The 14,151-nt window shown below is 43.0% G+C and overlaps 1 protein-coding gene across 4 annotated transcripts in view; it reads right to left on the bottom strand.

Moving 5' to 3' along the window:
- Vrk1 (VRK serine/threonine kinase 1) overlaps window positions 1–14,151 on the bottom strand; it is a 75,674-nt gene that overhangs the window by 24,922 nt on the left and 36,601 nt on the right. For all 4 annotated transcript variants that reach the window (XM_052738910.1, XM_052738907.1, XM_052738906.1 and 1 more), the window contains exons 4-9: window positions 8,311–8,380; window positions 7,411–7,498; window positions 3,473–3,581; window positions 3,265–3,357; window positions 1,149–1,281; window positions 345–465 (exon numbers count right to left, since the gene is read on the bottom strand). In XM_052738910.1, coding sequence (XP_052594870.1) covers window positions 345–465; window positions 1,149–1,281; window positions 3,265–3,357; window positions 3,473–3,581; window positions 7,411–7,498; window positions 8,311–8,380 — 614 coding nt within the window. The remainder of the gene's footprint in view (window positions 1–344; window positions 466–1,148; window positions 1,282–3,264; window positions 3,358–3,472; window positions 3,582–7,410; window positions 7,499–8,310; window positions 8,381–14,151) is intronic.

Raw genomic sequence — 14,151 nt, 5'->3', positions numbered from 1 at the left:
AAGCCTACAACAGCAACACTCAGGAGGCTGAGGTAGGAGGCTGCTCAGAAAAAAGCACTGCCTATAAAATCAAATAAGCCGGGCAGCGGTGGTGCACGCCTTTAATCCCAGCACTCGAGAGGCAGAGGCAGGCGGATCTCTGTGAGTTCAAGGCCAGTCTGGGCTACAGAGTGAGTTCCAGGAAAGGTGCCAAAGCTACACAGAGAAACCCTGTCTCGAAAAAAGCAAAAACAAAAACAAAAAAATCTAGAAAACAAAAACGCCATAGATCCTGTCAAGAAATTCTGACTAAAATCCTTTGCCCTATCACCAACCAACCCAAAATAATGTAAGTTGTCTCTTACCTAATTTTAGAATCTCTAACATAGTTAGGATCTTTCAAGTTATCCTCCCAAGGAAGACAGCCACTGAGCCACTGGATCATGCAATAACCAAGTATTTCCAGATCGCCACGTCGTGATGGGGCTACAAACACAAGAGAAGATCAAGCACAGTACAACAGCTTTCCAGAAAGAGAGCAGTCCACTCAAGTCTACCTTGCGGCAGAAACATTTGTCTGCATGTAATGAAATCACTGAACACTGGGCTATATAAAAGAAATCTTTATCTCCAACTAAGAAATCATTAAAACCCAAACTGAGAAATGTTAGGGTTTCAAACTGCCACTACTGGTCTAGGAAATAAAACGCCTCCCATTCACTGCTATCTTTGGGAGACTTGAAGATACTAAAATGTTGACACTCCCCTCCACACTGTCAGGTCCACCACAGCAAAGAGCACAAAGAATGGACCAAGCTAGCTTACACAAAACATAAGCTAGCCAAGAAGAAACTAGGACGCTGTGAAGGTGTGTTCTACAAGAACCAGGACATAGAAAACAAAGCTGCACAGAGCTGAGCTGTGGGAACCCAAAAGTCCAACTATCCTTGAAGGGCAGGGGCATGCACAAGGGTCTTACTCAACTACAGGAGCCAAAGATTTGCCCCCTTCTCACCCCACTCTGCTTCTTCCAGTATTCTTTATCAGTCTACTTATTTACTTAGCATAATTAAGGGCAGAAATTCAGACGGAAACATCAGCACATGCCACCATGGACACACCAGGTCCCTGTAGACACAATAAGCTACTATAGACACAACAGGACATACCCACGCCATTGTGTGCATCGATGCTGGTGAACTCTAGTGTGCCATCGTGGCATCTTTTGGGATCTTCTTTATACTCTTTATGAACTCCATCTGGGCAGTACCGATAAGCAAGTCCATAGTCTACCAAGTACACCTATAAATTTCCAAGCACCAAATTAAAGACAACAATCAACCCACATGTATTACTCAAAAGTACAGAAATAAAATACAATCACTTGGGGGTAGATTCACCTACAAGGACAAACAGCAGCTCTCGAAACAAGTCAAATTTAAAATGAACACTGTAGAGGACTGAACCACCACCAGCCCTCCTCTGGAATGCTGGCAACTGCACCTGAGGCTTCATAAACGCTAACCCTGAGCTCTGCCACTGAGTAATTCTTACTTTTAAGAAATCTTATTTTGTTTGCAGTATTGAGTCTAACTCAGGACCTCCCTCTACCACTGAGCTATCCAACCCTCACCCAAGAATTTTTACTTTTAATAAATGTTAAATGACCATGAAGCTGCAGTCCTTTCAATATTATTTCACCTTGCATACTTTCTTAGAAAAGTATGTGCTAAACTTCTAACTAATCATGTCTCCATGGGCAAGGCTTACAGATGTCAAGTTTTTCTTACAGAACCTAGAACAAACTATCACACAGAATAAACTTTCAAGACTCTTTCCACAAAGAAAAGCGGGATGAACAGTGTTAGCACACAATACAACAGTTGTCTTCTACTCCTGATTCTTTATTTGTAGGCCTAGTTACTTCATAAAAATGGTCCAGAGGCTGTAACAATATTCAAAACTCTTAGATGAGGCCTTTACCTACACCTTAAATACAAAGAGTCAAGCCTTCCAGATTAAAGCTGATTTGGAATACCGATAGCGGAATTCCATGGCATAGTCTATTGCTCTGACTGGCATACGACATTAGCACATGTGGCTTCCATCTGATACCTACACATTAGACCTGACTCTGTCACAAATGCATGTGCCCATATGCATGTGAGCACAGAGATGGACTTAGTACTGGGAGTGACCCCATCCACGCACGTCTGAAAGGTAGGCGAGCTGCACATGGCTGCCGTGTGAAAAGCTGCTCGTGTTGGTCAAGTGCAAACTAACGGGAGTCAAATGTTGAGTAGTACTATGCAAGTCCCTCCTACTCCAGCTAAAGGGACCTCTACTGTTCAGGTTCCTGCTGTGTTCAAGGAAACAGCTCAGCTGAGATGGCTGGGGCGAAGTGAGCTGAACCCTGGGGTGCCTCACAGAGCACTCCTGCACAGCAGCCTTCTTTCTCTCGGGGCACTACACAGACCCCTCATGCTCTCCATAGCTTACAGAGGGGAGGCAAACACACTGGTTTGTGTAAAAAGGAGGCAGCCAAAAGAAGGTGGCTGCAGACAGGTAGGTCTAGGAGAACGAGCCCAGTGCACAGAATGTGGACAGACCATCGCCCCAAACAAGCACTCAAAACTTCCTTCTACACAAGACCAAGAAGTGCCACTTTAGCAGTGTCAACTGCACCGTCTTGGCACAAATCACGGAAATGGCTACAAGCATCCTGGATTGTCACTGACCCCAGCATGGGTGTACACCAGAGCATTCACCTCTTAAACATACAGCTACAGAGGGAATGAAGCAGACTGAAACCACACATCTGCCCGGCAAGCACTAAGGATGGGCAAATCCAGACTGCTCTGGCAGGCTGTACACAAATGACTTCAATAATCCACATCAAGACCAAACTTTCCAAGCCAGAGGCGCTTCTTACATCTGATGGAGTTCTTGAACAAAGGAAATTAAAAAGGTGACAGAGCAGACAGGCAAATCTAATCCACTGGTGCACTATGTAATTTTAAGCTTCCACCCCCAACTAGCTATTTGAAATTCATTTTGTATCAAGCACTTCTTCTGAATATGATTTAGGGCAAACCAGCCAACTTGATAAAGTGCCAGCAAACTGCAACAAGATGCAGAATGGCAACTATATAAAGGTATGTGAAGAAACAGTACTGTCAGTGCATCCACTTCCGAAAAAGCAGAGCTGGGGGCGGGTTCAGTCCAGAGGACCCTACTTGCTCACACAGCATGTTTTACCACAGTAAAAACTGAAGTTCTAAGGACCTGGTCAGGGTTCTTGTAGCTCAGAAGAAGGTTGGAAGCCTTGATGTCCCCGTGCACATACTCATGCTCGTGGATGTATTCCAGGATATCCAGCTATGGAGAATACACACAGTAAATTAATGCAGTACCTAACACGGCCAGCAGAGGACTGAGCTGCGACAGAAACCAGCCCTTACTGTATTCACAATAAGGAGCATAGCTCACATACAATTCTTAAGCTTAGCTGCAAGACAGTTTTCCGAGAAAACCTTTTGGCATTTGCTTCATATATTTTCTGAAGGTCACTCCCAAAGCGGTCCATTATCATAAACCTGTAACTGAAGACAAACAAGAAAAGTCAGTGAGGGAAATAACTAGAACATGGACTTGCAATGAACATTCTCCCTTCAGATTATGTCAAGTTAATGCTTAATAAGGCAGGGTTATAAAAGAGGAGGAAAGGGGTATGAACATACACCATGAAGAATTTCTCCCAACTAGAGAGAAATCTTAAGGATTCCAGAATGCTGTACTGTCCTGTCTCCAGGGCCTCTTCCTGGTCTAAGCTAGGTTTACAGGAGACAACATTCAACTTAAGACAACGCTCACACAGACTCGAGCAGACACATCTACAGTGAAACACATCCACTTGGCTTTGAGTGGGGGCACTGATTCTTCTCTTGAAGTTAAATACTGTTTATAGACAGGAGCAACCTTCTGTGACTGTGTCTCCATCTTTAAGGTGCATTTCAACAATAAATGTTCTGTTAAATCTAGGCTGTCAAGAGATGGCTTAAAAGCTACATTCAGTAAAACTGTCCCAACGGTATACAGCAATAATGTACTAAATCCTCGGTGGTCAAGATTTGGAGAAGAAATATGCAGCAGGAATGAGGAATTTTGGTTTCACCATCAACCTGCCATGTCACCTTGCCCAAGTGCTATTACTTCCTTAGGCCATCATTTCTGGAGAGGTAAAATGAGGAGGTGGGCTGCATCCTCCCTAGGGATTCAAACTCTTAAAGTGCACACTGAGACGCACTAGAGACCTGTAATGACATGCTCCACTCCTCTACAAGTCACTCTCACCTTCAACAGTTGTCCGAAATCTACTGTGTCTACTGAAATCATTCAAACAGATAAACAAGACAAAACTCCTCCCCGGGATGAGCTCACAGCCACACAAGTCAGCCGATGCACATGGCACTCGCCAGGCAGATGCTCTATCATCCTGTTTTACAGAAGAAAACTGTTCATAACCTCCCCTCAAATGAGGTGGGCCTATGGTTTAAACCACTCTCCTCCACACACTGAAATAATAAACACTCTACAACACAAAAGTCATGCTTACATAATGTAGGTTTTTATGACAATAAAATACAGTGAATTACAAGGGAAGGAACAGCCAACTAATACTAAAAGACAGTGTAATAATATAAAATATAGGGTCCTGCACCCACATGGCAGCTCACAACTGTCTGTAACTCCAGTTCCAGGGGACCCAACACCCATAGCAAAACACCAATGCACATAAAATAAAAATAAAATTTAAAAAAAAAAAAGAACACTTTTTAACAATATATATAGGGTCCTATCCATTTCTGAATCAGAAGAGAATTAGAGACTCTGTCTATATATCTTTTAATAAGATAGTAATATTTTAGGAGGTAAAGTATATGTCAAAGCTATACTATCAAGTAGGGGCAAAATATATCCATTTGTGACAAGATTCCTGCTACCCTGATCTCTAACATAATAGAGAACGGTCATGTGACTTCCCAATATCCTGGGTATGACAAGTTTTGCAAAGCTGAGAGAGGAGAGCAGGATATAAACATCTGCCTTTCCCAAAGATTAGCCTGTGTGATCACTACAATACTCTGAACAACAAAGTGTAACCTTTGTCAACAACAGTCTATGTCTTAGGGTCACTACTTCTGTGATGAAACACCATGACTTACCCTTCCATATCACTGTTCGTCATCAAAGGAAACCAGGACAGGAACTCAAACAGGGCAGGCACCTGGAGGCAGGAGCTGATGCAGAGGCCATGGAGGGGTGCTGCTTACTGGCTTGCTCCACATGGCTTGCTCAACCTGCTTACTTACAGAACCCAGGACCACCATCCCAAGGATGGCACCACCCACAATGGGCTGGGCCTCCCCCATCAATCACTAAAGAAGCAACTGCTCTACATGCTAGCCCATAGTCCAATCTTATGGAGGCATTTTCTCAATCGAGGTTTCCTTCTTTCAGATAACTCTAGCTTGTGTTAAGCTGACGTAAAACTAGCCAGCAGAGTCTAGAAAAGGGTAAACACTGTCTGATTCAACACAGGGTCCTCTACTAAAACAGATTAATCAGGTCTTTGTTTTTACACACAAATTACCCTGTCACTAACTCTGAATGGCCCTGAAAGTCCCCTCACCATTCCCCAATTATAAACAAATGACACAAACTGTTAGCATGGACGTTCTCCTGAGAGCGCTCTAGGACTGAGTATTACTCAGAAGCAGAGAAGGCTACTTCTGAACATGTCAGGTAAGGCCTCTGATGCTTTCTTTTTCAGGGACTTGGTTAAATGCTTCAAGTAATAAGACAGTATCAATCAGAACAAACCATTCTGAAATGGTAATGGAAGTATTTTACAATCCTCAGACTGTCCTCATCACTCCTATCACTTCCAAACAAGTTAAAGGAAAAGTAAGGATGTCTGGCAGGGGGAAAGGCTGGAAGAAGAATCCTATTTTCTGTTTCTTCACTTCTAAAAGACTTACGGGATTATGTTTACTGCTTCAACCTAACAGTCAACACTTCATCCACTGAGGAAGGTCTAGCCACCTCAGTTTCAGGAAGGAATGGTCATCACTAACAATAAACTGCAGTCACCCACTTGACTCCTCTGCAGCCCCCGCCAGACACCCTTTGAACACAGCTGGCCTTCTACCCACTACCTCTCTGGCCACCCCACAGCACACTGTTCCCAGTAAAACCTCATGTAACAAAAGGGAGCCCCGACTCCCGAGAGATGCGTGGTTCTCTAGCAAATAAAGCTGGCAGGCTTACACAGTGGCTACCCCATTCTCAAGTCTTTGCTAACACAGCACCAATCTGGTTTGGGCATTCCCTCCCCTTCCATGTAACAGTGTCTTTCACCAAGAAACTTGTGTGACCTGTGTGACTGACTACTTGACTCTTGCCAGTGGCAGGTTTACGCGTAAGAATTATAAAACCGTGACCAAGAAAATGTACAAGGAAGTCTCACAGGACTCCAAGAAAGGGTCCTTGGTAGGACAGGGAAATTCACAAGACACTGGCAGGAATTTCTGACACTGCTACTGTGTCTGCATGTGAGATCTGAAAATGGAGCAGCCTTCCCACTAGCACCACAGGAACATAACAGAGAGCAAAGCCACAATGAGGGTAACTGTGCAAGACAAGCACAATGTACCCACCCACAACGCCAGCACTCAGGAGGACCAGGCCAGAGGACTGAAAGCTCACCACCAGTGGGCTCTGCCATGGGGTAACACTAAGTCTAGAAAGCAAGACCCTAGTTCAAAAAAGTGCAAAGTATGGAAGCAGGCCTTTGGTGGCTTCGTGAACAGTGGAGTCACAGGGGTTCTCCACTCACTGCAATCACTCTAACTAGTGGGCCTCCAGTTTCTTTCTAACCAGGCCTGGCCTTCACGGTCTCCTACAAGCTTTGAAAGGAGCAGACTGCACAAAGGCGTTAGGGGCTTTCTCCAACTCCAACTCCTAAGCCATCTGAGAGGAAAGGTTACACGAGTTAGCACCTAGCTTTTCTCCCAGGTTTCACAAATGTTGTCACTGAAGTTTGTCACCTCTAACCAGCTAGACTAAAGCCCTCATAAAGAACAAGACTCTAGTCTCCATGGATGATTAGGCATTCAATATGAGATATCAAACAGGATCCTGGGAGAGGCCGAGTGCACTCTTTGGGCTTTGTTCCTGTCAATGGGGTTCTAGCCACCTGACATTGCTCCATACAAGTCCAGGTTAGACTGGCACCCCCAGAGCTAAGATCTTGCCCCCCACCTTTGCTGCCCCACAGTCCAGATGCACACCTACAGTTACTGTGGGTGCTCAGCAAATAACTCCCAACTGAACCAACTCAACAGGAAATACTCAAAATGTAGAGCTTACCTTTTTCCACTTTTATTATGTAGACCAGATCCCCAATACTTAGGAACACCAAGGTACTTCAATTTGTGTGTATGAATCCATTTCTGAACTAGAAGTTGAAAGAGAGGTCTGTGATTTCAACTGCTGTATGTAAACGGTTATTTCAAAACAAATTACTAAGAGCAGAGCATACTTCTATGTGCAACAAAACCACCTCTACTCATAACAGGAGGAAAAGAGCACAGTGTAACACAAAGTTTAATAAAAAATTTTACCAACCTGCAAAAATAGTGCCCTGCCTTTCCCTTGTCTGGAAACTGTGCTCCTGTGAACCACTTCGGAAGTGCAAGCAACAGCACCACCTCTGTAGTCACCTAACGATCTAGCTTGCTTGATTCCTCAGCAAGACTGACTCCCAGCCCCATCTCTAGAAACACGAGGCTGTCTCCTTCAGTATTTCCATCTCTTCCTGCAAATCAAGATGCAGGAGACACGAGGTGTGCACCTGCTCCCTTACAGCAGGAATGGGGCCTCAGATGAAACAGGCTGTTCTCTGTACTGAGTCTCAGCAACCGCAATGCCTGCCCAGCTCATGGGCTTCAGGCTTTAGCAAAATGCTCAAAAGAGTTAGAGACCATGTACTCACACTTGTCAATTAGGGTAATTCATATATTTCCTAGGTTGCACACCATTGATTACTTCACATGCCAACAAACCATAGAGCAAATACATCAATACTTCAGAATGACTTCATGCAAGTATCATTTGAATGGGATTTGTGTATAAAGCAAATGAAAACAGAGCGATACGTGATGTGACACTTTAACCTTAGCTTATGTGAAATAAAGCCAGGTAAACTGCTTATTTTTAAATGTTTAAACCTTTAACAAAACAATTTTAAACATGTTTATTGTTTCTTACTTTGTTCTGGTTTAGCAGCCCGCTGGTAGAACTTTAATTCAGTGAAAAGAGGTCCATTGTCACTGGGTTCCTTAGAATACAAGAGTCAATTAAAATTATTGAATTATTTTCACTGAGCCTTCAACACCAGAGTAAATCTAATTTTTCCTACAACACAATGTAACTTTGATATTTAAATTTATAAATTATTAAAAGATTAAAATTCAACTCCTTAGAAATATTTTACATGTTCTCACAATAATATTTCTCTTGGCTAGGCAGCGGTGGCGCACGCCTTTAATCCCAGCACTTGGGAGGCAGAGCCAGGCGGATCTCTGTGAGTTCAAGGACAACCTGGTCTACATAGAGAGATTCACACAGAGAAACCCTGTCTCAAAAAACCAAAAATAATAATAATAATAATAATCTTTTTCTTAAGCTCGACTTCCATAAGTGATTAATTATACACAATCAAAAATATAGTTCAGTCTTTGCAGAAGTTTAAGGCAAATGTTTAAACTAATTTTCATCTTTATTAAGCAAAGGCCAGCGACCATGCTAAATGTATCACTACCAAGGGGCTACAAGACATTTCTGAGGTTTAATAAAATTCCAACACCTGACTTAACCAATTAATGGTAGAATCTCATTCCTTTCCCTCACCTATCATGGTTCTACCTAGTTATCAAAACCATCAGGAATGTATCTGGATCTCCAGCGCAAGAAAACACTGTGCCCTTTTCTTTCTAACACCAATTCCTATGTTTCTCAGACCAAAGAAGCCTACAACGCTTGTAAAGTCAAAAGAGACTGGAGCTAAATAACGGTGTTCTCCAACTTTCCTAGGTAGTATCTACTCCCCATTTCAATGGGTATTAACCAATTGAACTATTTGTAAAGAGGCAAACATTTACAAAAAGATATTTTACACAAGACATAACAGCCCATAATGAGTTTCATGTTGTTTAATCAATATGATAAGAAATAGCTTATAATTTTGTTGGCTTTTTAAATAGTGAGTTTTGTCTGGCTGGTTGATATAAAGTAGTATTTACTTAATGTCTGGTATTTTTTACTGATTTTAAAGGAATGACAACTTCAACTATGAAAGCAAACATTTCTAAACTAATCTGGCAAAGTATTTTGGACAGAACCTCTGCACGGCTGGAGTTAAGGTGCAGAGCTCATTAGAACTAGCGAAGCCCTGAGCTGCAGCATGACAGGGTGCTCTTCTCCACCGCAGAGACATCTGCTCCAAACACTGAAAATCAGGACATATACTTTTTCTTCATTGAGGAAACCCTCAATTACTACAGAAGTTCATTTTGGTCCTTGAAGTGTCAATAAAAATCTTGATTACATAGACAGTTCTCTCAGCTCACAAGTCTCCAGGTAATGTGTTTACAGGACTCTGCTCATCTGCAATCAAGCAGTACCTAGCCACAGAGGGCATGTAAGCCACAAATGGGCAACACTAGGATCAGAAAGAACCTAAACAGTTTGACATCCTTGTTACATCTCGGCCTCAGAAGAGCAGTGTTCAAGGTTTTCACATGTCACCACACCCTGACACAGGATCAGGTCCATATACTCAAGTGTGAATGTCAAGACCCTGACTGATGTGCTAAGAAAGAAACTCTCATACCTGCGGCCGCCTTCTCAGTAGCAACAGGAGTCAGAAACATGAGCAAATGTTTTAAGCCAATGACTGAGCAAGTCACAGAATAAGTGTAAAAAAAAAAAATGAAGAAAGTGAAATTAAAGAAAAAGAATTTTGGTTAACTTTCAGAATGACTCATTAATAAAACTTGGGCTTAAAGGACGCTTTCCCAAGACCACTCCTGGCTTATTACCAACAGTATAAGATTTTTGATTTATTCAGTTTCAACCTACATCATATCAACTTTAATTTTCAAGTTTCCTTCAAGCAATAATTTATTAAATTTATAATGTGAATCAACCATATAAATCAGGAGACTATAGTGCAGGCTTTCTGAGCACTTTCATACATTAGCTATCCAACAGGCTTCCATTATGACAAAGTAAAGGAACCACTTCTTGGCACTGTGCTCTAGCTGAAGCGAGCTATCTGTGGAGAAAATACCTTATCTCAGAACTAAAATTGTATTAACATATTTCAAATCTAAACTACTTTGCCAACTCTATAATAGCCAAGATTTAGAAAAGAAATTGGGACTGACATTTTAACTAGAATATCACTAAACGTTTCCTTAAGACTTCTAAGTGTCAAAATGACGATGACAACAGGGAAAAATTAAAATGTGATATATTTCAATGGCACCATCCAAAAGCAACTGGCTGCCATTTAAAAATGAAGCTGTACAAAGTTTCTCCTTCTTACCAAAAAAATTAAGACATCTGAATTGAAAATTCAGAACACTCATCATAACATCAGGCAAAGCCCTTCCCAGGAGGCTGTGAAATCGAGACCCCAGTGGTTCTCCAAGAAAGGACCACCATGCACCAGCTCCGAGGTGGCCCAGACTGGAAGACTATCGGCAGGCTTCCAGCTTCGTTCCCACAGAGGTGAGAATAACTCTAAGAACTCTTAGGTCTGTTGGGGGAGGGAGGAAGTAGAAAAAAATCTACTTGTATTATCCAACTGAATTCTTTGCTACTTCTTCCTGACCATCTAATTTCATACAGACACTCATGTGCACACACACACACAGAACCTCTGAAAGCAAACATAAGTTAACTGTTCTGGTGACATAGAAGCATTATCCTACAGCTGCTTGCATCAGCCAAGGATGAAGAAGCCCTCAACAGACACAGAGAGCACCCCTGGGCAGGAGGGAGTGTGTAAGAGATGCTGAGACACCTAACTTGCATGTGTATCTTATGTTCACACCAATGCCAAATGCAGGAGCTGTGTGTAAGTCTACAGAGCTCAGTCACAAAGCTGGCATGTGAGAAGTAGCCAGGTTTGAGGTGGAGCCTCAGAGCAGAAGCATGGGAGGATCTCAGAATGAAGGTGTAGGTCTGCAGACACGATCAAACCTGACACGGTCACGGTGTGCAATGCGGCAGGTTCTTCTCTGGGTCTCCACCTGGATACAAAGCAGCGCTTGACAGACTTATCAAGGACACCAGTGACCAGGCCCTGTGCAGTCTCATGACAACATACAAGGACTGGAAAGCACTGCTTGGCGTGTGATTACCTAACTTTACAGTTAAAACCACCTTAGCTGAATTTCTTAAATAACTTGCCCATTTTTGCTCTAAAAATAAAAGGCATGCTAATTCTTACAATGCACAAGTGCCGTGGTGATTTCCTCCTAGAGCCGTGTTATAGAGAACCCTTACACTAAGCTTCACATCGTGCTGTTCTGGTACCATGCCCAGTCAGTCGTTCATGTTCTCTGAAAACACGAGTCACAGAAACCTGCCCAGCAGCCAGCAGGCTTTGCACCCACCTCCAGCGCACACATAAGCACCTGTCACAACCCTCATGTTTATGTCTGAACGTCAACTGTTCTGATTTCCTGCAGAAAAGGGTACTAATCGTTGTGCATGTTTGTATTGGATGTCTACCTCCACTCTGAAGACTGCAAAGCTGCAAGAAGGAATTGATGAGCCAGCCTAGTCCCAATAGAGAAAAGTGGACAGCATCAAAATGGTAAAAGCAAATAAATGGAAAAGCAGGTAAAAGGGACAGAAAATTATACCTTAAAAATATTAAAAATCAAACAATAAATAAAACAAGGATGCAAGGACCGCATAACTAAACGACATTTGAAAAACAAGGTTATTATCAAGTAACTTAAAATCTACTGATATTTTAGAGAAATAAACATAATTTTTTTAAACTGGTATCATGAGAAGGATATCAGAAGTGAAACTGTATAATAAAAGACAATATAGTGCCTGATGCAGGAATTTAAAGGAGCCAAAGACTTCAGTCATCAAGGGAGCAGCAGGCAGCTGTGGCTGGAGTCCCCTCTGAGGGCTGGGCAGCCGCTCTTCCAGGACCACAAACCACACTGCAGAAGAGCTACTAAGACATGAAGTGTGCACAGGAGACCGAGCATCTGCCACCCTCTCTATTACAGAGAAGAACAAAGGACGACAGAAGACACGAAATACTGGACTAAGTCTGAAAAGAGACATCCTTACAACTTAGAGAGCCACTGTGTTCAGATGAAAGCAGAAATACCTAGCCTACACATTTCCCTCAGCTAGACAAGCGAAAAGGATAGAAAAGTGAAGCTCATTCCACTTCCAGTGAAGATCACAATTCGACGATAAAACCTCCCTGCCAGAAGTTCAGCTTGTAGGAACAAAACAAGCATGGTCACTTAGCCCTTCCCTTCCAAGACTTGCAGACAAGTATCCAGACTCACCAGCTGCAGAGGAGTCTGAAAGACTGGACTAGTAGGAAGCTTACTTTCTTCTCAATGGAACCTTAATCTTACCCCACAGGTGTCATGTTTCCATGGGGACAGAAGACAGGTACAGACAACTCCCCACAAGCCCATGCCTGGCAGCAAACCCAGCCGTTCAGAAGGAATGCCATTCCATGAGAAAGAAAGCTCCAAACTGAGAGAGAGGTCAGGAGACAAGGGAAGGAACGGCGGGAGACCGGGACACAGGCATTAACTCAACATGCCATGTGGGAAGAAGGGCTGTGGCTTCCCGCTATAAACAAAGGCTGTGGAAGCACTAGGCTCACAAACTCCACAAGGGCGCTCAAGACCTGCCTGCACTCTAGACGAGACATGAAGTGCGTACCCAGAGGCCCTTGGGCTAAGGAGCCAGTGGAGCCCCTGGGGATCGAACAGCCAGTGCTGCTAACACCAAAGTCAGTCAGACTCCAAGCGTCTAACACAGAAATACTTCTGGTAGACGGGCGGAGGTGGCGCACGCCTTTAATCCCAGCACTCGGGAGGCAGAGTCAGGCGGATCTCTGTGAGTTCAGGGCCAGCCTGGTCTACAGAGTGAGTTCCAGGACAGGCGCAAAGCTACACGGAGAAACCCTGTCTCAAAAAACCAAAAAAAAGAAAGAAAAGAAAAATACTTCTGGAAAAATTAAAGACCATGATGCCTTATGAATAAAGACTCAAAAGTCCTCAGGAAAGCAGTTCCAGAACTATGTAAGAAGTCTACCTCAGCCTGCCTAAATGAGGTTTAGTTCAATATGAGAAGCCATATTAATCAAATAAAGGAGAAAAATCTAACGAGACAGCTAAAAAGATATATAAAAGCATTTACAAATGAACAGGTAAACTATAAACTAGAAGGAAATAGTTATAACACACATTCTGAAAATAAGATTTATCCACAATAACTCGCCCCACTCAATTATAAAAGGCAACACAACAACCCAGTTATTAAAAAAAATTATTTTCTTTTTCTTTTTCTTTTTTTCTTTTCTTTTGGTTTTTCGAGACAGGATTTCTCTGTGTAGCTTTGGTGCCTGTCCTGGATCTAGCTCTGTAGACCAGGCTGGCCCTGAACTCAGAGATCCACCTGCCTCTGCCTCCAAGTGCTGAGATTAAAGGCGTGCGCCACCACGCCCGGCCTCAAAAATGATTTTCTTAAGGAGAAAAGAAGTAAGAGACCAAAGAAGCACTTATCACACAAAACCACAGAACAGTAGATACACACAAGGAAAAGGGGCTCAGTGGGAAGTAAGCAAGCTCACAAAGCTGGGCACACCCACTGTGGGCAGGCACTGGAGCATACAGAGCCGTCAGCAACCACCAGCAATGTGAAAACCAGCAAGCCACTTCGGAAATATGTCCAGAACTTTTAAAAGATGTAAATGTGTATCCTCCCTATAGAGAAGCAATTCAGCTTCCAAGAGAAACAAAAGCCTATCCCCATCAAAACACCACTCCA

Source organism: Peromyscus californicus, unplaced genomic scaffold (genome assembly GCF_007827085.1).
Source record: "Peromyscus californicus insignis strain IS unplaced genomic scaffold, ASM782708v3 Scaffold_15__1_contigs__length_86483966, whole genome shotgun sequence".
In the NCBI taxonomy this organism is placed as follows: Eukaryota; Metazoa; Chordata; class Mammalia; order Rodentia; family Cricetidae; genus Peromyscus; species Peromyscus californicus.
The sequence above is the reverse complement of the archived record's forward strand: the minus strand, read 5'-3'. Positions and strand labels throughout refer to the sequence as shown.